This window comes from Sciurus vulgaris, assembly GCF_902686455.1.
Source record: "Sciurus vulgaris genome assembly, chromosome: 6".
NCBI classification, from domain to species: Eukaryota; Metazoa; Chordata; class Mammalia; order Rodentia; family Sciuridae; genus Sciurus; species Sciurus vulgaris.
In genome coordinates, this window is record NC_136466.1 from 122,571,781 (window position 1) to 122,598,102 (window position 26,322).

The following is a 26,322-nucleotide window of genomic DNA, read 5'->3' on the forward strand; positions in this document are numbered from 1 at the left end:
CACCTGTAATCCCACCAACTTGGGAGGCTGAGGCAGGAGGATCACAAGTTCAGTCTCAGCAACTTAGTGAGATCCTGTCTCAAAAAATAAAAAGGTCTGAGTATGTACCTCAGTGATAAAGAGCCACTGGGTTCAATCCCTAGTACTAATTTTTAAAAATTAAATAAATTAACAAAGTGTACATCGAATAGTAAAAGAGAATGGAAACTCAGGACAAGAAAAACAGAGTGGAACGGAATCAAGAACTTAGACACAGAAGCACTTGTATGAGGGAACTTAATAAATAGGGGAGAAGGGACACCTGAAACTCATCACAGCAAAGGGCTAACTTCCCACTACCTCTGTTGAGGCTCCAAAAATTTGATAGAAAATAAAGCTACAGGGCTGGGGTTGTGGCTCAGTGGTAGAGCACTTCCCTAGCATGTGTGAAGCACTGGGTTCGATTCCTAGCACCATAAATGAATAAAATAAACTTTTATCAATATCTAAAAAATATATGTGTGTATATATATATATATATATATATATATATAAAATGTTTGCCATTTTTAAAAAAAGCTACAATCTAATAGAAAAATAGAAGATAGAAATACTTTACTGAAATGAAAATACAAATGGCTTTTTAACATACAAGACAGCAACTAATCTCACCATTATGTATAATTATAATGCACCAATAAAATATGGAAAAAAGCATACAGAACAGATATTCAGTCTCATTTCCTTTAAGCAGCAAATGGAAACTATTGAAACAGTAGTTATTAAGCTGACAAACATCCAAACACTTGATAACACACTGTGTTGATAAGGCTATAGGGGGAAATGACACTTTTGAATATTGTTGGCAGAAGTGTAAATTAATGCAACCCTATATGGAAGGCATTTTTTTGCAATAGCTATCAAAATCACAAATATCCTGTGAACTATCAGTGTGCAAAGTTATTCACTGTAGCACTGTGTCTGGTTAGGAGTTTGAATACTAGAGTCTAATAGCCCAGTTTTAAATCCCATTTCTAACAGTTACTAGCTTTGTGTCCCTGAGTAAATTATAAAATTTTCTGTGCCTCAATTCCATCTTTAGTAAAATGGAGGCCAAAATATCACCTACCTCTTTGAGTTGGGGAGAATTAAGTGAGTTAATCTACGTAAGCAGTATTTACAAAAGTACCTAGCCCTTCTATGCCTGTTTTAGCTATTGTTTTTAACATCTAAAGACTACAATCTAGCCAGGCGGGGTGTCACACGCTTATAATCCCAGAGGCTGTGGAGGCTGAGGCAGGAAGATCTTGAGTTCAAAGCCAATCTCAGCAACAGTGAGGCACTAAACAACCCAGTGAGACCCTGTATCTAAATAAAATACAAAATAGGGCTGGGGATGTGACTCAATGGTGGAGTGTACCTGCATTCAATCCCCAGTTCCAAACCACCCCCCCCAAAAACCAAAAAACTATAATCTAAATATTTACCAATATGGAACTGATTAAATAAATTATGGCAGATTCATACAATTTAGATGTAAAAGATGAATAAATATAGTTTATATGAAAGTACCTCCAAGATATATTTAGAGGAAAAAAAGCAAGGAATATGGCAATATGTAAAGTATTCTACTATTTGGCGGCTTATTTACCTATTTATTTATTTATTTATTTATTTATTTTATTTGGTACAGGAGAGTGAACCCAGGGGCACTGTAGCACTGAGCTACATCCCAGAACTTTTTATTTTTTTGTGACAGGGTCTCACTAAGTGGTTCAGGCTGGCCTCAAATTTGTGATTCTCCTGCTTTAGTCTCCCGGGGTTTCTGGGATTTCAGGCATGTGCCACAAGCCAAACATATCTACTTGTTTAAAAATTAAAAGAGAGAGAAACTAGCAGAATATGTTGTTTTATATATGCATTACAGAAAACTCTCTGGAAGGATATCAGAAAGGCATGATAGGACAAAAGGTAGGAGGGAGATTTTTCACTATATACATCTTTATATAAAGGCATGTGAATATATTACCTGTTTTAAAACTATATATAAACATACCCACCCCCCCCCACCCACACACATAGTGGGATTTAATCCAGGGTGCTTTACCACTGAGCTACATCTCCAGCACTGTTTTAAAATTTTTATTATTTTTTTAATTTTGAGACTGGGTTGGCCTCAAACTTGCAATCCTCCTGCCTCAGCCTCCAGAGCTGCTGGGATTACAGACCCGTGTCACCATGCCAGCTAAGAGCAATAATTTTAAAACAGTTCAGATGCATTCAAGATTTATATATCAGACTATCTGTCTATAGTCTAAAAACATCAAATGCTGTCAAGGATTTATGGAAATATGAACTATTATATATTGTAATTGAAGTGTAAATTGGTACTATTAAGAAAGCAAGGCAGTCAGTGCTATGAACTAAATGTCAGTCCGCCCCAAATTCATTTGTGAAGCCCTACACATCAATGTGATAGTATCTGGAGGTGGGCCTTTTGGAGATAATTAGGTTTAGATGAGGTCAGGAGAGTAAGCCTCACCCTCTGCCATACAGAGTCTTAAGAAGAGGAATGAAAGGTCATGGGAAGACACAATGAGAAAACAGCTATCTGCAAGCCAAGAAAAGGGTCCTAACCAGAATTTGCCCACGGAGGCACCCTGACCTTGCTTCCAGCCCTCAGAATTATAAGAAAATGAATGTCTATTGTTTAAGCCATCTAGTCTATGGTATTTTGTTATAGTATCCAACCTAAGTCTGGTCCCTTAGTCATAAGCAGTAGGAAATTTTAAAACAGAAAAGCTATTGAAAAGAATATTAAGTTGATTACAGAATCTCCAGAAAGGTTGGATAACAGCCTTGGGAAAACAGGAAAAAAGGGACTCTATGTTGACAAACCAGAGCAAGCTTAAGGCCACTGAACCCGTCTGGGGAGCCATCCCTGCCACACGCAAACACAACTTCTTTGTGCCACTAGCTCCAACTTCAGGAGGGTTATCTGCTTGACCCGGACTCAGGTTGAAGAACAAAGTTTCAGAATACAGTATGTTACTAATTATGTAAGATGTAACCATATGCAAAATTACAGTATATATTGAGATAGACTTTATGTGTCATAAAAGTATGAAAACATGCATGGAGATGATATACAATTATAGATGCCTTTGAGGGAATGAAAGAGGTTAGGGGAGTTTGCAGTTTTAGCTGTCATATTTCTTAAATAAGCCAAACTCGGTAAGCATTAGTAGTTGTGCAGTGAACATCATTGTTTTAGACCTCAATAAAGACACCTATTAATACAAACTCCCTCTTCTCCCAATAAGTGCCTGTAACTCTTATGTTCCCTCCTGTTACCCGTGAGTGAATGTGCTTGTCTAGATCTTAGGCCAAATTATCTTAACTGTGCACTAAATCCAGCCCCTCTCACCTCCTCCAGTTGTCCTCTTTTGAACACCATCGGATTTTCTTTCTCTACCAAATTTTCCAAAATACGAATGAACGAGTATAAAAATCAAGTCTTTAAAATTCTCTAGGCCCTATTTCCCCTTCTTACAATTAACTTGTGCCTTTGCTTCTTTTTACCACACAAAAAAAAAAAATCCTTGGGCTGGGGAGATAGCTCAGTCGGTAGAGTTCTTTATATAAAGGCATGTGAATATATTACCTGTTTTAAAACTATATATAAACATCCCCACCCCCCCACACACACACATAGTGGGATTTAATCCAGGATTCGATCCCCAGCACCGCAAAAAATAAAAAATCCTTAGGAGAACTGCCTAAACTTCTCCAGTTTCTCTCCTTTAATTTACTCTTTTTTAAAAAATAGTTTTTAGTTTTCCATGGATTTATACTTTATTTATTTATTTATTTCTATGTGGTGCTGAGAATTGAACCCAGTTCCTCACACATGCAAGGCAAGGGCTCTACCACTGAGCCACAACCCCAGCCCCATTTACTTTTTTTTTTTTTTTTTTTTTTGACAGAAACAGGTGCTTAATGGTTTAATTGAAAATGACAAATGCTCCAGAAGAGATCAAGAAAGTCTCAGGGGGTGATTTGAGGGCCGTCCCTTCACTGCCCACCCTGCATCCCTCTCCCAACTCACACACATGTACAATGGCTGGTCCCACCTCGCCCGCCCTTTCTTCCCAGGAAAGAACCCCACGCCCTCCATGCTGGGCCTCTGCAGCTCCCTGGCCTCCATCCCCAGCTGCAAGTCCCTGGCGAGCTTCAAATCCAACGAGTGCCTGGTGAGCGACAGTCCCGAGGGCAGCCCAGCACTGAGCCCCAGCTGAGAAGCGGCATGGGCAGTGCCAGCCCCACCTGCCAGGGGCCATGGACACCTGCCACCTTTCCTTGAATCCCCCAGTCCAGGCTGCCCTTCCAGAGAACGCTGCCCACCCAGCCAGGGGTCTCTGAGGAAAGATAACCCCTGCTTCTTGCCTGTTTTAGCTTCCTGCCCAAGGAGGCAGGGGCTGTGAAGGGAAGCAGTGGGGTCAGGAGGCAGGAAGACCAAGGCCACAGGGAGTACCTCGGGGAAGCCACTCCATTCTTCTGGTGGCCCTGATACCTGGCTGAATCCCTCTGGACTCTCCTTTGCTCATCTCCCACTCTCAAGAGCTGGTGGCCCAGCCTTGGCAACCCTGCTGCCCTGCCTCTCTGGTCTGTCCTTGTGTACCCTCTGGAATCACTCCTTTCTTGGCCCCCACATGGGGGTTCTGGGGGGACCAGGCAAATAAAAACCAGAGGACTGAGGGTGGCCTCATCTGTGGGGGTCTGGGATAGGTCTGGGATAGGGCCCCGTGCTGAGCTTAGCACAGGCAGTAGAGCCAGAGCCTGGCCTGTAACAAGGTGAGGCTTACCATATCAGAATCACCTCGTGCCAAGTGGGCCACGGTGATTCAGGGAGAGTGGTTTCTTAGGATATATTCTAAGTAATGAAGTCTACCCAGGGCAGGACCAAGACAAGAAAGTGCCCTTCAACCTGACCTCTTGGTGTTGTTTTGGTATTAGGGATAAACCCAGGGGCACTTAACCACTGAGCCACATCCCCAGCCCTTTTTTTAAAAAAATTCTTTGAGACAGTCTCGATAAGTTGCTTAAGGCCTTGTTTAGTTGCTGAGCCTGGCTTTGAACTTGCCATCCTGCTGCCTCCGGAGTTGCTGGAATTCAGGCTTATACCACTGTGCTTGGCCAACTGACCTTTTTAAAATTTTTTTTTCTTTTTTAGTAGTTGTAGATGGACAGCATATCTTTATTTTGTTTGTTTTTTATGTGGTGTTAAGGACTGAACCCAGTGCCTCACACACAATAGGCAAGTGCTCCATCACTAAGCTACAGGCCCAACCTCACCTCTTTAATACCTGCTCAACACAGGCAGAGGAGACAGAACCTTCTGGGAACAGGATGCGGGTCAGCCCTGGCAGGGTGTTTCCATGCCAGGGGTCTAAGAATTTCAGCTTTAGCCCAAAGCTGCAACCCTGTCTATTAGCCAGAGCTTGGCAGGTAAGAAACCCCGCCTCTTCCCCTGTCACCTAAGTGTGCTCTTGGGAGATGTCTCCTGATAGCTCTCTCTTCCAATACAGTGGGCCCACCCTGAAGGGACCTCACTACAATGTCAACTTGTTACCTTCCTAAATTCTGTGTTCTCAACTTGACCCTCCCTAAGTTGGGAAGGGCTTCTTTATGGGTGCCACTCTGGGCAGCCAAAGCCAGCATCAGGACCCCTCCCAGCCACTCCCCCATGCCTGGCCGCAGCAGTCATAAGCACCACACAGAAGTTCATAATTTTTAGACAGAGCATGAACAGGGCGGGGAGACTAAGCTGAGCCCAGGGGTTCTTGGCTCCTGGGGGCCCAGCTACAGCAAACACAAAGGGAACACAAGAGGCAGGCAATTATCAGATTTGGTCTTGAACTTGGGGGTGGGAAAGGGATGATCTTAGAAAGGGGGAGCAACAGGAAGCAAGCTGGGTCTAAGAAGGCCTGGGTGGCCCAGGTTAGGAGACAGCCCTACCTGGGGCTCTTGGTTGGGAGAAAAGGGAAACGAGGCCCCTCCCCTGAGTGCTGAGGAAAAGGCACTTGACTCAGTCTCCTCCTGCCCCCCATCCACGGAAGAGCTAGAGTCCATTTCCTGGCCCCATTTAATGGCCCAGAGGCTTTTCCTGGTTGAGCCTCTGGAAGAAGCTTTTACCAAACTCATAAGTGCTGATCATGATAGCACAGGAGGGGGCAGCCTTGATGATCCTCGGGAGAAAGCCTGCAAAGAGTCCCTTAGTGCCTGATTCAGCTCGTATTCTCCGAAGCAGCAGCCAGGTGGAGTCAACCCGCGGGGGCTTCACTCTCACAGCCTCTACAGCTCCCAGCGCAACCTGGCGCTGTGTCTTCACCACATCAAAGGGTAGAGTCAAGATGGCAGCCACCGTCCCTGAGATGCCGCCAGCTGCGAAGCTAATGCCCACAGATGTCTGGTCCTTTGGTCTGGGCCCATTCAGCCATCTCTTCACCAGCTCATAGTTGAACCAGTACAGAGCTGAGAAGGGTACATCTCGAAGAGCTGTGGGGCCCCAGCCCAGCCACAGTGAGCGCCAGCCACCCTGAGCCACTGCAGCCCGGACACAGGTGCCTAGCTCGCGGTATGATACATGCTGAGCCTGCAGCTTTGTCCGCACAAGTTCTAGGGGGCTGATCACTGTCACAGTGCCCAAGCGAGCCAGTGCACCAGCAACCATAGGTGCATAGAGGTCAGAAGTCAAGGCATGCCCACAGAGGAAGGTCTTGAGTTGGTCATAGGCAGTGAAGTAGATGGCGGTGGCTGGCACAGTCATCACCAGGGTGGCTGGGAGGCCGCTCCACAGGGTCCTGGTGCCTTCATGCCTCACAATCTTCACAAAAGCATCCAGAGTGCCAGTGAAGCGGGTAGGATCACGAAACCAAGTGGTACAGCGGGTACCATTTGGGCATAGGTACAGAGGCTCCAGGACACCATTGCAGTACAGGAGGCACTTCCCTGTGGATTGGAGAGAGGCGGGCGATTTGGTGTAGGAGAAGCTCCAGAGTGGAGGGAGGCATCAGTTCACTGGCTACTGAGGGGCGCTGAGACTGCAAGCGGACCTTCACCACGTCCAGGGGTGTTGTGAAGAGGGAGGTGACCACAGCCCCAGCCCCCGAGGCCATCATTTGTTGGAGAGGGCTAATGCCCCCAAGGTCCTGGTCAGCCATCTTGTTGTTTCAATCTGTGCACTTAAGTGCAGACGCCGGGTTTGGCCCTGGCGGCCCAAAGATCAAAACTCCTGAGCCGCTCCCTCTGGCCCTGACTCCAGCACCCAGCCCCGGGGCGGGCACCTGCGCCCCTCGAGTTATTGGGCGAAGAAAGGTGGGGCTGGGCATCAAGGGAAACGTGTTAACACATCTGATGTCGGCGAGAGAGGGCCTTCCGTCTTTCCCCGACTGCTGGCTGGGGTGCCTGGCACTCCCCCACACGGCCGGACAGACCAGGCCGGAGACCTGGCTCTAAGCCGGTGCTCGCGCGGCGCGGCGCCAGGGGCCCAGCGGGCCCATAGCGGCTCTGCGGCCGGTGCAGGGTGCGCGCGCGCTCGCCCGCCTCACACAAGGAGGACCCCCATTTACTCTTGAAACTCATTCCATTCAGGTTTTCACTTCATTTCTCCAAAAGTGCTCAAGGGCAACCAATGAATTTCATATAGTTAAATCAATGGTCACTTTCTAATCCTCTGCTTTTGACATAAGTGATTACTTCTTCTGCCTTGTAACACTTTGTTTTCTTGTCCTGATAAGAGTCTAGATTATCATTCAATTTGGAGAATTCATTCTCTTCACCCTTTCACTATGGGCTGAATACATTTCCTACTCCACTGATGTTGGATGTGGCTAGGTCACATATCCTAGCCAATGGAATAATAAGCCAACATGATATGAACAGAGAGGCCTTCAGTATGCTCTGGGCTGTTCATACATGCATACCTGACCAGTGTAACTCCACATCATGTACAACCACAAAAACAGGAAGTTATATTCAATGTGTGTATAATATGTCCAAAGACATTCTACTGTCATGTATCACTGAGTAGAACAAACAAAATTTTTTAAATGCTCTGGGCTTTAGATTGGCTTTTGCACTTCAGTGATCTATTTACTATTAGATCTCCAAACTGGTTGCTACCTCTTCATTCTGGGCTCCAGAATGAGCACACATGGAATAGATTGAAACTCAACCTATAACCTAAGGCTGAGCCATTCTGAGTACAGCCTAGAACAACTGAACAAACCCTGAACAAATCCACAGACCTGTGGGAATGAGAACAAATACATGGCTATAAGGGACTGAGCTCTGGAATTACATGTTATGTAGCATTATTGCAGCAATACCTGCCTCGGTACCTGCCTTCTGGGACAAGATCACTCTCCTGATTGTCCTCCAGTTTCACTAATTGTTTCTCTTCATTACCCTGACCATTTACTACTGGGGTACCCCCTAAGACCCAACTTTCAAACTTCTTCTCTCACTCATTTTTTTTTTTTTTTTTTTTTTTTTGTATAAGGGATTGAACCCAGGGGTGCTTAACCACTGAGCCACATCCCCAGCCCTTTTTTATATTTTATTTCAAGACAGGGTCTCACTGAGTTGCCGAGAGCCTCACTAAGTTGCTTAGGCTGGCTTTGAACTTCTGATCCTCCTGCCTCAGCCTCCTGAGCTGCTAGGATTATGGGGGTATGCCACCACACCCAGCTTTTTTCTGTCTTGTTGCTCTTAGTCATTCTCATGTCTTTAAATATTATCTGGTAACTGACAACTCCCAAATTTCTATTGCCAGCCTAGGCCTCTCTCTTGAATTCCAGACTGATATAACCAACTGCCTACCTAACATGCCTACTTGAATATCTAACAGGCATCTCAAATTAGAACAGTGCTCCCCCACCCAAAAAAAAAAAAAAAAAAAAATCTACTCCTCTCTCAACATTTTTTCTCTCTTAGTAAATGCCAAATTGCTCCTTCCATTTGCTTTAGGCAAATGCCCTGGAGTCATTCTTGATTCCCCATATCCCATCCCATCAGATCCCTTGAAAATTGTGTTGAGTCTACCTTCAGAATATATTTTAGGGGGCTGGGGAGATAGCTCAGTTGGTAGAGTGCTTGCCTTGTAAGCACAAGGCCCTGGGTTTGATCACCAGCACTCCAAAAAAAAAAAAAAAAGATTATATTTTAAAAATCTGATCCTAGTTCAAGCAATCTTTATCTCTTATCTGGAATGCTCAAGAGCCTCCTAATATCCTTGCTTCTGCTCCTCCATTCTCCCTTCTCAAAAATGTTGCCAGGACATTCCTTTTGAAATGTCAGTCTGATGGTGTTAATTTTCAGCTCAAGCTGATTCCTTACTTCTTCAACCTTTTTTATTTTTATTACCCTCACTCACTACAATTCAGCCACTGGCCTCCTTGCTATTCTGTGAACTTGAACATCCCAGGCATGCTCATTTCAATTGATTGCTGGTCCCACTGACTGGAATGCTGCTGCCTAGATTGATACACATGCTTGCCCATCTTTTCAAAATCTTGACTCAAATACTTCCTTTTTTGAGGCCTTTCCTAACCACTTTAATAATGCAACTCATCACCTCCCAAAGTCCCTAAAACCTCCCCTTCTTTATTTTTATTTATAGCACTTATTGCACCTGAACACTACATTATTTTACTTGGTTTTTCATTAATGTCATTGTCATTCCTAACTAGAATAAATGTCCAGTCCCTGAGAATAGGGAATGTTTTTTGTTTATTTTGTTGTTTGTTGAATCATCAGTACTCAAATATTTGCTGAATGAATCTATTGGACCGTCTGCATCTTGGAAGTTTCATATAGATAGATGTAGTGACAGACCCCAGGCAAGTATGATTAAACAATTGTCTCTAATTCCCAAAAGATTTCCCAAATCTACTTAATGATCTGTTTGTAATAGGATAGAAAAGTATCTAAAAGGAAGGAGAATTTTTTTTTATATATATAGTTTCTTTGACTTTAGGATTCTGGTAAATTTGAGCTTTCATAGTTTTTGGCTACCTCGAGGTTTTACATAAAACATTAAAAAAGACTTTATTCATGAGGAAAATGTGTTTCTGTCCCATTGAATGTTGGTCTCCCTACCCACCCTCCCAATTGTCCTGACACGTTTTTAAAATCCCGATTACATGCCAAGAATTCACAGGACAAGCCCACAGCCCATCTTAGTGAGATGCTTGAGTCAGGACTGCGACTCAGTTTATTTGCGGGTCGGGTGGTTCTGGGTGACAGGTCAATTCTAGATCTTGTTTTTGCCTTTTAAGCAAGCACTTTGTCGAGACTTCTATTTGCCCTTCCCAGCCACTGGCAATGATGCCATGATCCCAAATCCTAACAACTGTTAACACGATCATAACCAGACTCAAGACCAGGTAGGCTAAAATCAATCGATCAATCGAGCTCACATACACACACCAACAGCAGATAAAGAGAAAAAGAGTGAGACTGTTCCTGGCAGTAGTTGGCTTTTACAAACCAAGGAAAAGCTACTATAAACAATCTGCTCTTCATTGCTCTAATACCCCTTTCTACCCCCAAATATTTGCAGCATTTCACCAGTTTCTTGATAATAAGCAGAGGACGAAACTGGCCCAATCGGACCTGTTTTCTGAGTTGGGTGGTGGGGGGTTGTTGGTCTGGCTTCCATTTTAGATGCGAACCAACATTCTGAATTTCCTTTTAACAGCAAGAACTCCCTATTCTTCCTCTGCCTCCAGACTCTCCTTCAGGCAGGTTTTCTTCATTTCAGAGTTTCCTACAACACATTCCCCCAAACGAGTCACGCATGACGACAGTTTTCACACCATTTTAGGTTCAGCCTTTGGGATGACCCTCGGTGATTGGTGCTCAGAGAGAAATGGAATCAGTACAAAGACCACAACTCATATCTCAGAGTCTGGAGTCCCGGGTCGGGCCTGGCTCTGTGCGTCTGGACGCACGGGGACCAAGGGGCGTCTGGGGCCGCGCGCCCCTGCGGCGGCTCTCTCCCGCCCCTCCGCGGGCACCTGGCGGCGGTGGCGGCGGTGGCGGCGGTGGCGGTGGCGGCGGTGGCGGTGGCGGCGGCGGCGGGAGGGCGGGCGAGGGGCGGCGCTGCGCCGAGTGACGCGGCGGGGTGGGAGCGCGGGCAGGTGACACCCGGCGGCCTCCTCCCTTTTACAGCTTAGTCGGCGGCCCGGGCAGCAGGGGCCGCTGTGAGGAGCTCGGCGCTCGAGCCGCCGCCCGCCGTCGCCCTCGCTGCCGGCGCGGTGAGTGCGGGGCTCCGAGAGCTGCGGGCTGGGGCCAAACTTTTCTGGGGCGCGGTGAAGAGCTTCGGGAAAGGGAAAGAGCCGCGGGGAAAGGTGCTGGGAGCAGCCGATGGAGGAACTTGGGCGCGGCGCGCCGAGAGTGGGAACCGGGTGCGGGGCGCTCAGGTCGCCCGGCCAGGCCCTCCTAGGGCTTGGGGAGGCTCTTCGGAAGTTCTTTCTCCACAGCCTGGGCGTGCGGAGGCCAAAGGCCCTTCCCCAGAGCGCGGGGCTGCCGCGCTCACCTGCGCCTTCCCGGGGACACCCCTGTCGTCCGGCATCCCAAAGGGAAGGTCGCTGCCAGAGAGCGCTCCGCGGAGCGCAGCTGGGACGGTGGGTCCTGCGCTGCGTGGCCCTGCTGTGTGGGAGGGAGGGCCAGAGGTGCTCGCCGGTGGGACTGCGAGAGAGAAGGACCTTCTCGACCTTGGAGGCCGAGGTCACTTTCCCGGCTTTGCATCTGGCCTCGTCTGCCATCCCCCAAATCCCCGTTTCCATTTCTTTCTGCTTCCTTCCCCTCTTGGGTGCTTTTGTGTTCTCGCGACCGGAATGAACTCGGGGCGCTGCTCTTGGAACGGGGCGCTGTTTCTTTGGCTCCGGGAGCAGCATCCTGTCCCGGTGGCTGCTGCTGGCCGGGGAGGGAGGATGAGTACAGAGCTGTGGAACAGGTCGTTCCGGAGATGGAAGAGGAAAGCCCGTCATTTCATCGTCGGAGGTGTCGTTGGTTGGGAAGTGGGTCTTTCCCTCTTGTTAACCAGTCATCACTGATTCAGACTCACCGGCTGCGGAGAGAGCGCTTTGGAGCTCCCTGGGGAATTCGAAACAGGAAAGATAGGGGTTCTATCCCTGTCCAGCTCCCTGTATGGTTGGGCCAATAGATCCTACACCAACTAAGGAATAATAGTTTTAGCGATCAGAGTTCCTCGCCACTGTTTTTTTGGTGAGAATGCCCCTTGGAAAGCATTTTCACTTAACCCTGCGCTTTCATGTTACCCCTTATCGCACCCCTCCCCTTTATTGCTTAACTGTTCTAAAAGAGTCATCGATACTGTGGGTGCCTCCGCCTTACCGCACACTCGCTTATTAATAACCTTAATTTGTAGCTTCTGCTCCTACAGAAAATTGTTCTCCCCAAGGTCACCGAGGACTAAATAAAATCCACCCCCACTCCACGGCAGACATTTATCAAGTGCTTGTGTGCCAGGCACTGATCTAAGTATGTGCGTTAACGCTGTAAATCTTCAACTACCCTGTGAATTTTTCTCTTTTTATTAATGAGGAAATTGAGGCGCAAAGGGGCTACACCTATAATAGTAGTAGTGACTCCAGCTTTTTTCCTTCTTGTATGCCTTTGCACTGGCTTGTGCTCACTCATTTTTGTGCTCTCTCTGCTGACACTTGAATCCAGCCCTCTTTTATTGAAATACTTATTTCATGAAACTTCACTCTCTGTCACCTCTACTTATTTCACACAAGATTCAAGTGATTCTGGTGTGTCATCTTTCATTTTAGTGCAGTAACTTTTAGTGTGCATTCTAATATTCCATTTGGACTAGCCTTGCTTTCCCCAAAAGCTTCTCTAGAGGATTATTTATGTCAGGAGCCCCACCATTATCCAAGTCACCAAGGTGCAAACCTGAGCAGTCCTGTCTCATGTCACCTCCTCCTAATCATGAAATCTCTTTTATTCAGCTTTTATGTGGTTGCTTCTATCTTTCAGCGGTCTCAACCCCCTTCCTCACCCTATCCTGTCCTCACCAGAGTCCCTCTTACTCTTCCGAATACCCATTTATCACTTATTATAGACCAGTTTCTACTATGGTTATACGGTTTCTTTGGTAGGTGTTCCCTTTTCACAAGAAGGTCATAAACAATTAAGGACATTACATCTTCAGATCTTTCATCTTGTAGTTGCTTGATAAATCTTTGTAGAATATGATACACTATGAATTAAGGTAACATAGGTGGAGATGATGATGGTAGAAATGAAGTCTGGATTTATAGAATGATAAGGAGCTTGCATTGGTAGACATGGGGGAGATTTCAGAAAGTGCAAATGAAGGGGAAAGACACCTGTGTGGCCAACATTGCTACAGCTGGTACCCAGTTACCTAAATAAATGCTATATTTAGAGGTGTCATGAAGTAGGACCAAATCAGCAGGGAACCAGGAAGCTTTTCTTAAAAAAAAAAAAAAAAAAAAAAAATGCAAAACTAAATGTGAAACCACAGTATTTTTTTTAATAAAAAACTTTTTATTGAAAAATATAGCACAAGCATAGAAGTACATAAAAAAAGAGCAGGTTAACATAGTAGCAGTAAAATGTCCCGTTCTGGAGGAAGATATTATAGTTGGATGAAGCTGCAGTCAGGTCAGATAGGGATCTTTTTACAAAACCTGTGTAAGATGATGTAAGCCTGAACTAAGCTCAAGAAGCATTGCCAAGAAAGAATTGGCTATGTGTGGGGAAGTTTGAGGTGGGGAGTAAAAAGAATAGATGATGGTGCCAAAATGGTGAGACTAGAGAGAAAAGAAGAGAGTTTCAACCCACTGAGCATAATTCTACCATCATGAATATTACGCCTTTTTGCCTTTGTCTGTCTCTCTTTTTCCTGTGAATGTTTTTCTGCATTATATTCCATATACGATTTTAATGTTCGTGTTTTCATGTGTCACATACACAACATTTTTCATCTTCATCTTACATAATTTTCAACACTCTTATTATTGCATTATATTCTAGTAATTATACCGTGCTTTACTTAACCAATACTCTATTGTTGGACAGATAGATTAGCAAGAAAATATAAACAACCTAAATTATAGTAAGTCTTATCTTTGCAGATATATCATTTTATTAATTGGGGGTTGCTTCTTTAAAGTAGTGTTCCATAAGTGGAATTGCTTTGTCAACAGTGGGGTATATTTTATGGTTCTTAATGTACATTGTCAGATTTCTGAAAGTAATTACAAAAAAATAGGTTGGATGCTTTGCACCTACCTATTCTCTCTAGGAAATAATTTGGTTCAACATGAGCAGTACTTTTTTGTGTATTAGTTTCCTAGGGCTGCTGTAACAAAGAACCACAAAATGAGGTGCTTGAAACAATAGAAATTTATTGTCTTGCAGTTATGAAGGCTATAAAGCTAAATTCAGAATGTTCTCATTGTTTATTCCTTCCAAGAGCTCTGAGGGAGAATCTGTACCATGCCTTCCTTCAAGCTTCTGGTACAGCAGCAGTCCTTGGCTTTAGAGGCCATTAATCCCTGCCTCTGTGTTTACGTGGCTCTCTGTGTTTTCATATAGCCATCTTCTTGTAATGACACCAGGTTCACCCAATTCCAGTACGACCTCATCTTAACTGATTGCATTCGCAAAGACCCAATTTCCAAAATAATGTCACATTCTGAGGTACTGGGGGTTAGGATTTCATCATACTTTCTATGGGGATACAATTCAAGCTATAATATGATAGCTTGTAGAACACAATGGAATATGCATTAAAGAAAGTCCCTGTCCTCAAATAATTTCTGGTAGAACTATTCCTGATTTAGTTGTTTATTTGTTTATTCTCCATGTTAGCCTCTTGGGCAAACATCAGTTTTAGGCTAGTTTCCTGGGGCTTGATTGACCAGACAAATAATTTTAGAACCATTGTAAATGTGGTAGCATTTCAAACTGAGAAATTACTTGGATTTTAAATGACACATATCATATAGTGTGGAAAAATGTGATAATAATAAGCACATTTTTAGAGAGAAATATATGTGTTTCTGTGATTCATTCATTTTTGACCATTCAAAATTTGTGGAACCATCTCACCCCAATTAGAATGGCGATTTTCAAGAATACAAGCAACAACAGGTGTTGGCGAGGATGTGGGGAGAAAGGTACACTCATACATTGCTGGTGGGGCTGCAAATTAGTGCAGCCACTCTGGAAAGCAGTGTGGAGATTCCTTAGAAAACTTGGAATGGACCCTCCATTTGACCCAGCTATCCCACTCCTTGGCCTGTACCCAAAGGACTTAAAATCAGCATACTACAGAGATACAGCCACATCAATGTTCATAGCTGCTCAATTCACAATAGCCAGACTGTGGAACCAACCTAGATGCCCTTCAATTGATGAGTGGATAAAGAAACTGTGGTATATATATACAATGGAATATTACTCAGCCATAAAGAATGATAAAATTATGGCATTTGCAGGCAAATGGATGAAATTGGAGAATATCATGCTAAGTGAGATAAGCCAATCTCAAAAAGCCAAAGGACGAATGATATCGCTAATAAGTGGAGGATGACACATAATGGGGGGGAGGGAAGGGTTAGTGTTAGGGTTAGAGTTAGGGTTAGGGAGGGGGGCAAGTATGGAGGAAGGAAGTACTGTATAGAGGGTAAAGAGGGGTGGGAGGGGTGGGGGGAAGGGAAAAAAATAACAGAATGAATCAAACAACATTATGTAAATTTATGATTACACAAATGGTATGCCTTTATGCCATGTACAAACAGAGAAACAACATGTATCCCATTTGTTTACAATTAAAAAAAATAAAAAATAAAAAAAAAAAAAAACAAAAAAAAATCACTAGCTGAAAAGATAAAAAAAAAAATTTGTGGAAAAGTTGAAAACTCATGTAAATTGGGCAATTTATAAGACTGGCCTTCTTAAAAAAACACAAAATTTTCTATTATTCTCCATAATTGACTTAGATATATTTAAAGCACATATTTTTACATTGGCAAGTAAAATTATCATTTCTGTAAATGATAGAAGTAGACATAGCATCTTACATATTTCTTAACTATTATTCAAATGAAATAAGTTCTTATATAACTTACAAGCTTTCCAGCTTAAGACTAATCAGTCATTTTGGAGAAGCTGCCACTTAGGCCATAGACACCCAGTACAACAGTTTCTTATCAATGGTAACACAAGGTATAGAGCTAAACCTAGACAAAATCAAAGAGATGCAGAAGTTGCACACTCCTCAAACATTTGAGCATCAACTTTGTGTCAAGCAGAGAGGTTGGCAAGTCTGTGTGAATTTGAGGGAGGCAAACAATTACAGGACAGGGTAATAGACTGTGCTGTGGTATACACAGAGCAGAAGCAGGCAGACAGGGTGGCTCCCCTGAGCTTCAAGGAGGAAGAGTAGGGAGTTGGGTATCAGAAATGAGGTGAGGCACCGGAAATCAAATCCAGGCAGAGAATACAGTCATGATCAGAGAATCAGAAATACTTTAACATGACTACAGAGGAAGGTGTGAGATGAGGTTGCCTAGGCATGCAGGTCCAGGTTTACCGAGAACCTCGTTTGACCTAATAGAGATTTTAGATTTTATCTTTAAGTCTCTGGGGAGCCACTGGAGACCTATAAGGGAAGGGACCATTTATGGTATTTATTTTTAATGTCTGGTGTTTGCCACTTCATCTTTGTGAAACCTCTTTCAGTACAGACTGTCTTATTTCTGTATCTGATCTGGAAAGGACAGCTACCTTCATTGTTTATTTAGACATTTTGCTTATGCATGTGAATTTTGGAATAGAAAATAAATTACATGCATGCTCTTTATGTGTATAGGATACTCAAGACTACATTTAAATTTTAGATTTCTTATTGATGATTAGAAAGTGGAAACTTTTGGCACTTTTTAAGGCACTAGTCATAGTTACAGTGAAGTGCTTTACCTGCATTCTCTCATGAATAGTCTGAAGTCAGCAAGGTTGGCACCACAGTCCTCAGCACACACCTGGGTACAGAAAGGTGAAGAAATCAGGACGGGTGGCTGGGCTATACTGGGAAAAGCGCACAGCCAGGATTTATGTCCAGGTCTAATTATGAGGTTCAGGCTCTTCCCAGTCTGGATATTAACTCTGTGGTTTGATATAGGACTGTGAATAGGAGGTGCTGGAACTGTAATATTGTACAACAGTTTTTTAAGGACTTAAATGCAATCATAAAAATAAACCCAATTTAAACTTTTCAGGGTCAGTGGTAGTAGTCTGAAATCTACAAAATCTAATAATCCTTAACCTAGACATAGTTCCTGGTCCTCTTTTCTTTCTATCCCAAGTTTCTGTGGTTTGTCCTAATAGTACATTTGTGATTTTTTTGTTTTTTAGAGTTAAATGACATAATGAGCAAAAGTAAAGGGTGCATGCTACTTAAGGGTGACTCATTTTAAGTCTGTCCATGACCTTCTCAGCCCCATGTCTCACCTGTCTTTATGGTGCCTTCTTTAGGCAGACAGTGCTGTTTCTGGGTCCTATGGGCCAAAATTATTAAGGTCTAGAAAAAAACCTATAAAACAAAAGTGACGACCTTGCATTTTAATCCCTCTGCTGCTTATCAGTCAATTAGAAAAAGGCAGGCGAGGATACCTTCATCTTTCATCTTCTAACAGGTATGAGTTTAACTTGAAAGAAGGAAGATAGAAATGACATTCGTAGAAATTCAAAGGCCAAGTACTGATTATTCAGGATGAGTTCCTGAGCAAATGTGGAGTGGAATTTTTAAAATCAAGTTATGAGAACCCCTATTTATTGTTCAAAGGAAAAAATGAAATATTTAACATTAAATGTTAAATAAAATAAAATATTAAATAAAATATTTAACATTAAATGTAGTGCATGTGGACCAACATGGCAGTACTTGCCTAAAATTCCAGTGACTCGGGAGGCTGAAGTAGGAGGTGCTCAAGTTTGAGGCCAGCCTCAGCAACTTAGCAAAACCCTAAGCAAAAAGGGCTGGGGATGCGGCTCAGTGGTAAAGCACCCAATACCCACCCCTACACCCCAAAAAAGTAGTACATGTGCAGTTGCTATTTCTATAGGTGAAAAAAAGTTGGCTGTTGCAATGTGCATATGTTTTGTTCTAATCACAATACAGTCCTATTAACATCTAATCAATTGAGCTGACGATATTATACTCTTAGTTTTCCCATAAAGCAGAGTGGGTGGTACCCAGGCATGATGAACACTGGCTTTTAGTAGCCTTTATCCTGCTCCAACTAGATTATTATTGCAAACCTGTTGATGCTAGTTATGCTTGTTATTGTGATAATTTAGATAAGTGTGTAAAGTTATGAAACTTAAGTGCAAGAGGAAAGAGTATATTGTTTCTGTGAAGGGCAAGTTGGATTCTTTGGAAAGTTGCCATAAATGTGAGTCACAAAAAAAGTGTTTGGGAAAACTGTAAAAGATCAGAAAGAATATTATAAAAACTTGAAAGATAAATATCCTGAACTTGCCTTACAAGTTTAATTTTTGTTTTGTTTTTTGTTATTATGTTTTTGATCCACTTAGAAAATTGAGAATGGAAATTATAGAAAAGAAAGTAATGGTATGATTTATACCAGAAAAAATATTGGCAACAAACTCTTCCTTGAACAGACTTAGAACTACTTTGGAAAACTGTGCATATTAATGCATATTTGTATATTTTAAGGTAAATAAAATATTTATGGTATGTAATTTTTAAAATTTTTCAATATGAACTTTTTTGTGATCAACAGAACCAGTCAAAATTGCTGTTGCTATTAATCTGACTGTAGTTGTTTATGCTTTAATAAAGTAAGTAGCCAGAACCTTTGCTTCTGGAGTTATTCTGTCTACCTACATCAATAAAGACAAAGTGAAACTTTGCCATTGGGGATGTAATTCACCAGAGTACAAATGGATTTTCTTCTTCTTTGTTTAGCCTACCATGATAATGATATACAATCAACTCTTACTTCTTATTTTAAATTGGGTTTTTGGCATCTGTGTAATATTTAAATTCAATTTAATAATGTGAGCCAATACATAGAACTCATAGCTGGTTTCTACCTGCCTTAAATAGCTTACATAAAAATTAAATGCAAAATATGTACTATAGGATTAGTTAGAGTCTATTAAACTTGATAAATTTCTTAGTGTTTTTAAATTGACAAGTTGAATTAGGCAAGGCAGTGCTAATTCTAGTTTCCAATAATAGTTGTGGAAGTATAGTCATTCTAAAGCATTAATAGGTTAATGAAAGAAGATTAAACTTATGAGAAAATAAATACACTTGATAATAGTATATACTAAGCACTAGCAATATACCAGGCATTGTGCTAAATTCTTTGTATGCCTTATCTCATTTAGTCCCTACCAAAGCCTTCTGAGAAAGAGGATATCGTTCCCTTTTTATAAACAAGGAAACCTGGGTTTCAGCCCACGAGGGCATGTCGTGGAGTCATCCCGCTCAAGAGGCCAAGAAGTAAAGCCTTTGCGGGGACATGAGCATATAAATAATTTTAAAAAGAAATGCTAAAGTGTTTTGAACTGCAAAGGACCTTAGAAGTCATTTAGGCCAAACTCTTTTACAGGTGAGGACACGGAGTCCCAACAAGGCCAAGTTGTTTGGCCAAGGCCACAGGCCTTGTTGGCACCCTGGGACCTGACTGGAGCCCAGACACTTTTCTAACGTGGGATCATTTTCTCCCTGTTAGCCTCAGTTCTGAATATGACTTTACACCTATGAATTTGCACTCAATTGTTCCAGGCTATCCATGTCTACAGGCCACACTGTTAACTATTCCTACAGACTTTACAGTAGAATGTGGGCCGGCAAGGATTCCACTTCCCTTGCAGGAAGATGAAGCCAAGGCAATGCAGTGAGTGATGTGTATTGCCCTGAGGCTTGTGTGTTATAAGACTTAATTCTGAACCAGGACTGAAAGGGTTACAGAGGAAAATAAAAGTGTTCTGTTAGCATAAAGGGTTAAGTTGTCCAGCCCAAGCCATGGCTTTCCCTCATCTAATGCTCCTCTTTCTTTTTCTCATGTCTGTCCTTAGTTCTGAATTCATCTCCTTTTGGTAACTGCCCAAGTATCTCATGGAAGAAGCATTTGTGAGGCTGGGTAGGGGTAAGGTCAGTGGAGAATTAATGATCCCTGCTTTGCTGTTCACTCCCTAAAAACATTTGTCAACCCCAACCTTTGGTTTTTAGAATTTCATCAGTAGACAGATCAGGGCGGGTTGCTAGCCATTTCCTTCACAATAGGCAAGTGATTGTCACTACTCCATCCTTACAGCAATCTTATAGCAACTCAGTTTTAGAGACCCAAATCTGAGATGCCAAGGAATTTAAATAATTTCTTTACATGGTCACCCGAGTGACAGTGGAAAGATCAGGGTCTAGAATACAGATATTCTGACTATAATATATCCTAGTATTTATTACATGTGGCCTTAAAGTCTATTTTATCATTTTTAGAAAAAAAAATGTTGGGGGGTTTATCTGCTTATGAAGTAGGAGACTATAAAGTTTGTATATGATCATATTTAATTTACATTCCACTTTTTTTCCCAAAAAATACTTGAATGCTCTCAATAAATAATATTAAGTTCCCATCATAGAAGCAAAGGGGTGGGGAAACCTACGTAATGCAGTTGTGATAGATGGAACACCACATTTTTAGCTCATGTTGAAAAGGTCTCCACAGTTCTAATGGTTTGATTTTTACTTGCTTGTTTTCCTTAGAAGTCTATGTAAATAAAAATTTCTCAAGTATGCTCTTAAAGAGGATCTTGAATTGCTTTGTGAATAATACTTCCAGTAACAGTTTTGTGACGATACAAAGATATTCTTCAAATTAATATTAATGTTGTTTTGTTTAGTATTTTATGCTGGGGATCTAGCCTAGGACCTCATGCATGCTGGGCAATGCTCCATCACCTAACTAGAGCCTCACCCTGGTATTGTTCTAGAAGATAATGAAGGTAAAGTTTTGGAAAGAATTTTGGCAAAGTCTCTAACATTCGGTTAATAAGGTCTAGGTTCTTCTAATGATGTATAAGAACAACTCTAGCAGTAGGTAGAGCAGAGCCTCTTTAAAGTAAGATTGATCTGTAGATGGACTTGAGAAGACCCATAAATTCTCCCAAACACCAAATTTGTGTATTCATGTAATCTCTGAGATGATATCACATGGCACCATAGTCTTAAGGTTTAAAAGCCATTGACTTAAGAAAGGCATGAAATAATATATGTAAAATGATAAATAAAACTTAACTTACTAAGAACACATAAAAGGATTAGCTTTAGTGTTAATGTTGACATTGGGCAGATAATGTTGACATGAACCAACTGTATAGACCTTAATCCATGTTAAGGGCACAATTAGTACAGAGATTAGAGAAAAGAGTAGCCTCTCGTAGTATATCCATGGTAGCTTTCTTTTCTATTGTCCAGTTCTCTAAGGAAGAAAGGTTTCTGCTTTTTAAGTGTTAAATTAGTATTACTTGCTATGGTGCAAAACACTGTAGATATAAAAATCCAAAAGCGATCTCCTGTCCTCTATATTTGATGCCCATGTACACATTAGCAGCCATCATGTCAGCTATGTCTGCAAAATATTTCCTGAATCCATCTACTTCAATAAGCTCCTAATCCCACTGACTTCCTATAATCAATTATCTACCAAGCAACCAAGTTAATTTTAAAAACATAAGTCAGATCATGTGACTGTTGTGCTTAACAGCCTCTGATGAGAGTTTCAGTTTTGCAAGCAAAGATGGAGATGGGTGGTAGTGAAGATCACACAGAAATATGAATGTATCTCTACCACTGAACTGTACCCTTAAAAAAGGTGACCGTGGTCAATTTGAAGTCACATGTCTGGTAGTATAATTTTTTTGTTTGTTTGTTTTTTGCAGTGCTGGGGATTGAACCCAGGGTCTTGTGCTTGCTAGGCATGTTAGTATAATTTTAAAAATTGAAAAATAATGATTATAGTGATTAATGATCCTGCCAAAAAAAAAAAAAAATCTTCTCACACCTAGAATAAAACCCAGACTCCTCAGCTGAGGTCAGAAGACCTTACATGCCCATCTCTCAGAACAATCCAGTCACTCTGCTCTGTTTTCTGTTTCACTGATGCACTGTTTGTTCCTGCCTTGGAGCCTTGACCTTTGCCGTTGTCTCTTGGAGACCACAGGCCGTCATATCTTCTTCAGTGTCCTTGTTCTTTCTGACCTTCCCCTGTTGCTGTAGTCCTCTTCCTTGGTTGCCCCTTCAGATCTGTCATGTTTTATTTTCTTCACAATTTTTGCCACTAGTACTCTTATTTGTGTATGTATCTTTGTTTACTTGTGTATCTTCCCACAAGAATATAAACCCTATGAAAACAGGGATCTTGCTATATCCCTAGTATCAAGAAGGGTGTTTGGCACATAGTAGGCTTCAAATATTTGTTGAATAAATAAATAGAGACATGGTCCCTTTCCCCAAGGACTTTACAGTTCCTGATACCCAGTCCTAGTACCCTGGAGCCATGTTTGTGAGCAAGCACTTTAAGACCCTCTTGGCTGGGCCTCCCAAAGAGAATAGTCAACTAGTTCTACTCAAAATAAAATGATGTGGCAAGGATAAGGAGTCAAAAAGGAGTCAGGGCAAAGAGTCAAAAACACATTAATTGTTTCCTCCCATGTAAGGATGGAGAGAAACTTTTCCTCTCTTTTCTCTCCCTACCTATCTAAAGAGAAATACCTATCTAAGAAATAAAGAGAAAACTAATCTATAGCTATATATCAGTAGCTGGGCACGAACCCTTCCTAAATCACGCTTAAGATGAAAATAGTGTAAGATATCGTGTATCACATTCCCAGAAACGCCTGATTCCTCTGGACCATCTGCTCTTAGAGGGCCCATTATAAGCACTCAGTTGTATGAGTCAATAGAGCTGCCTTGCCAAAATGAGACCAGAATCTTACCAGCCTTTCTGTACTCCAGAATCATCTTCTCCAGCATACCTTTCCCCAGTGACAGTTGAAACTCTCCCTTTGTATCCTGCTGCTACAGGTACAGATAGTTTTTGTGGACATCTGGGATTTTGTGTTCATGTTTTCATTAATATTTTTCATAGTTCATAGAAATAGAGGAATTTAAGACAGGTTTTCTATGCTTGACATGAAAAAAAAATCATACTTCCAGGTAATCAGTAAAATCAGATTATTTTCTGACTATAATAGATGATGATTTTTAAAATGTAGAAAATGTAACAAAAAAAAAAACAATGAAAAAAAAATCAAAAACTTATAACAAAAAAAGAAAGCGTATTACCCACCATCCTACCAACTAGAAATAACAGTTGCAAACATTCTGGAAAATTGCTGTGTAGTCTTGTGTAGGCATTTTTTGAAAAGGTTTTTGAATTTTTTCTTTCTTGTTTTTTGAGATGGCATCTCACTATGGGTACCCAGACTAGTCTCAAACTCCTGGGTGCTCAAGTGATCCCCCCACCTCAGTTGGGATTATTGGCTTTGTCACCACACTCACTGACCCCCTCAAGTTTTTCTTGAGAATTAAAATTGAGAAATAATTAAGACAAAGAGCAAGAATCATCTCCCAGTATGCAACAAAAATTTTATAACGAAGTATTTTCAACATGGAAATTTTATTTTGTCCTTTTTAAAAAAATTTAAAAATATTGGAAATGTCCAAGCATTTGTAAAATTACAATGGTTAAATGAACTAAATGCATTCACCGCCCAGACTCATGGCTAATCTTGTTTATCTGTAAATATTTCAATGTATCTCTAAAAGATGAGGCCTTAAAAAAATACAATACCATCATCACACCTGAGAAGTTAAAATAATCCCCAAATGTCATCAATATTCAATCAACATGACCATTTAAAAAATAAACTTTGATCAAGTTATGGCAAAAGGGGCAGTAGTGTGAAGTTATTGGCTAATAAGATGATGCACAGTCTACTTTAAAAATTTATAGGATGAATAATCACAAGGAAAAAATCAGTAAGGGAAATTTACGTAGCTGGGTTTATCTCATACAAATAAATATTAATACATTATTAGGTAATCTGTCAGTTTGTCTTTTAATAACTTTGCTATTTCTTTATTCTCAGTGTTTACATTTAAAATGCAGCAACAACCTATTTCTGCATTACTTTTTAAAGACCTTTTACATTTGGGGATTGGCACAGGGAAAAAGTGTGAAGTGGGTACAGAAAAGTCAGTAGTTTATCACTTTCCCACAAGGTCCCACACTATGATATACATATAGTACATTTTTCTAAAGCTATAAATACCTCTCCTGAAATAGAATAAAAATGAAATAATATTAGGTGTATGCTTTCTTAAATTAAAAAAGCAGAGCTCATCCATTTTTTCTTAGTTTCAACAATAAAAATAATTTTTGTGATCTTAATGTTAAAATTTAAAGGAAAAATGCAAAATTCTCAAAGTCTCTGAATAATTTATTCCTAGTACAATTATTATGAGGGTGTAACAAAGAAAATTCAGGGAACAAGAAGAAACTACTTAGCTAAAAGACCTGCTTATCAGGAATCTGAAGGGCAAAGGTAAGGAGTAAAAGGAGTCAAGTTAATGTAGCCCACGATCAGGAATTGCAGCTTGGTTCAAGACTCCATTTCGGAAGGCTGGACAGTTCTGAAAAGAGCAAGGATCTGGTCAGAGGTGCTTTGAGCTGGGTGACCAGATTGCTAACTTGTCACACAGTCAGTGGAAGGAAACTAGGGGTATAAATGGGGGAAATTGACCCGTTGGAGCAGCTCAGAGCCTAGAAAGTGGTGTGCCTGTGGATGGAATGGAAGGAGAAGGGGAGGGGAGGGTGGATGTGAGAGAAAGCCAGGAGCCAAGGTTTGGAGCTGGTAATGGGTGAATTGTGGGCTAAAATTGGTCCCAAGGAAACTGGGTCAGAGGAGTGTTTTGGTTGAGATTCTGGACATTCGTTTGTTTCTCTTCCTTGTGAATCATTGCAGATCGAGTGAACAAAATTACATGCTCCTGTGTGGAATTTGAGACTTAACCACAATGGCCACTTCTGAGCAATTCTTTTATGATGGAGCCTTTAAAGGTCTAGAAATTGTTGAGATAATTTCAAACATCATATGGCCGAAACTCATAATAGTGAATAAAACAGGATAAATAGAATTTCTTGCTTGCCCATTACTACCTGCCATGAAAACCCAGGGAGAAAAGCCATAGCATTTGAGTATCTTCTGTAAAATCATCTAGGAAGAAATGTCTTTCTGTATTTACCTAGAAAGACACTTGCAAATATTTGTCATGATCACTTGTAAAGGGCAGTCATTATTTTAATCTCATGTTAACTGCAGTTTCTCTTTGTTGATGTTGAGCTTTTGTCCGAAAGGGTCATGTTTGGAGGGGCCTACGCTGAGGAATGTTGAACTAAACTACACCTTATGCAGATAAACAGTGGAGGGAGATGTGTGTTCCTAAGTTGTTTCTGGCTAGATAAAAAGTGATTGGATTTGAGAATAAACTTAGAAGGTAGAGCTGTCAGGATTTGCTGATAGATTTGATGTCAGGGTAAGAGAAGGGGAAGCTCTCTCCCATCTTCAAAGGAATCACCTTTGGACAGGCTGGCCGGAATCACCTATGTCCAGTGCCAATTCAAATCCAACTATTCCTTTTCACTTGCATGGAAAAATTAAATAAAACTCTGCCTTTTGAACATCTCACTCTTGGGCTTTGCTCCCTCTGCCATTCTGAACTCTCTGTCTGTCATTCTGTGCTCCCTGCCCACACGTTTTGGATATCTCTCCATCCCCATGCCGAGTAGTGCTCCGGAGACTTCAGAATCTTTAAGACGCCACCTTGTGAGCAACCTTACATAAAGTTCCTTGTCCTGATGTGACTGTCATAACCTCTGTGACACTGTACCCACCTGCTTTCATGGCCTATCTCTGGGTCTTATCGCCTGGAAATGTGCCAAGAAGATATAATTAGCCCTAATGTCCCATCTTTAAGTCATGGCGTCCGGCTTTCAGCTTTTATAGCCCCTCCCTCTCCAATCTCTCCGTGATCTTTGTTTTCCCTTGAACTTTTAATCTTTATTAGTCTCACTTCATACCTATCTGGCAAAGCTCTAACTCCAAATTAATCCTACAATCATCCTTTGCATGGATACCAGAAAGCTGAACAGTTTGTGGAAAACTGGGTAAAGAGGT

The 26,322-nt window shown here is 41.7% G+C and overlaps 2 protein-coding genes across 3 annotated transcripts in view; one reads left to right on the top strand and one right to left on the bottom strand.

Annotated features, from left to right (window-relative positions):
• Window positions 1-5,758: 5,758 nt before the first annotated feature.
• Window positions 5,759-7,234, bottom strand: LOC306664466 (mitochondrial glutathione transporter SLC25A39-like). Its single transcript, XM_079145363.1, is given in 2 exon segments — window positions 5,759-7,037; window positions 7,039-7,234. Coding segments are annotated over 2 exon segments (1,077 nt in total). The 5' UTR covers window positions 7,203-7,234; the 3' UTR covers window positions 5,759-6,124.
• A 3,941-nt stretch (window positions 7,235-11,175) lies between these two features.
• The window catches only part of ELOVL7 (ELOVL fatty acid elongase 7), a 71,313-nt gene continuing 56,166 nt past the window's right edge, over window positions 11,176-26,322 (top strand). The window contains exon 1 of one of the 2 annotated variants that reach the window (XM_079144044.1): window positions 11,176-11,300. The gene's annotated coding sequence lies outside the window, so the exon portion shown is untranslated. The remainder of the gene's footprint in view (window positions 11,301-26,322) is intronic. The other variant, XM_079144045.1, reaches the window with a different exon arrangement.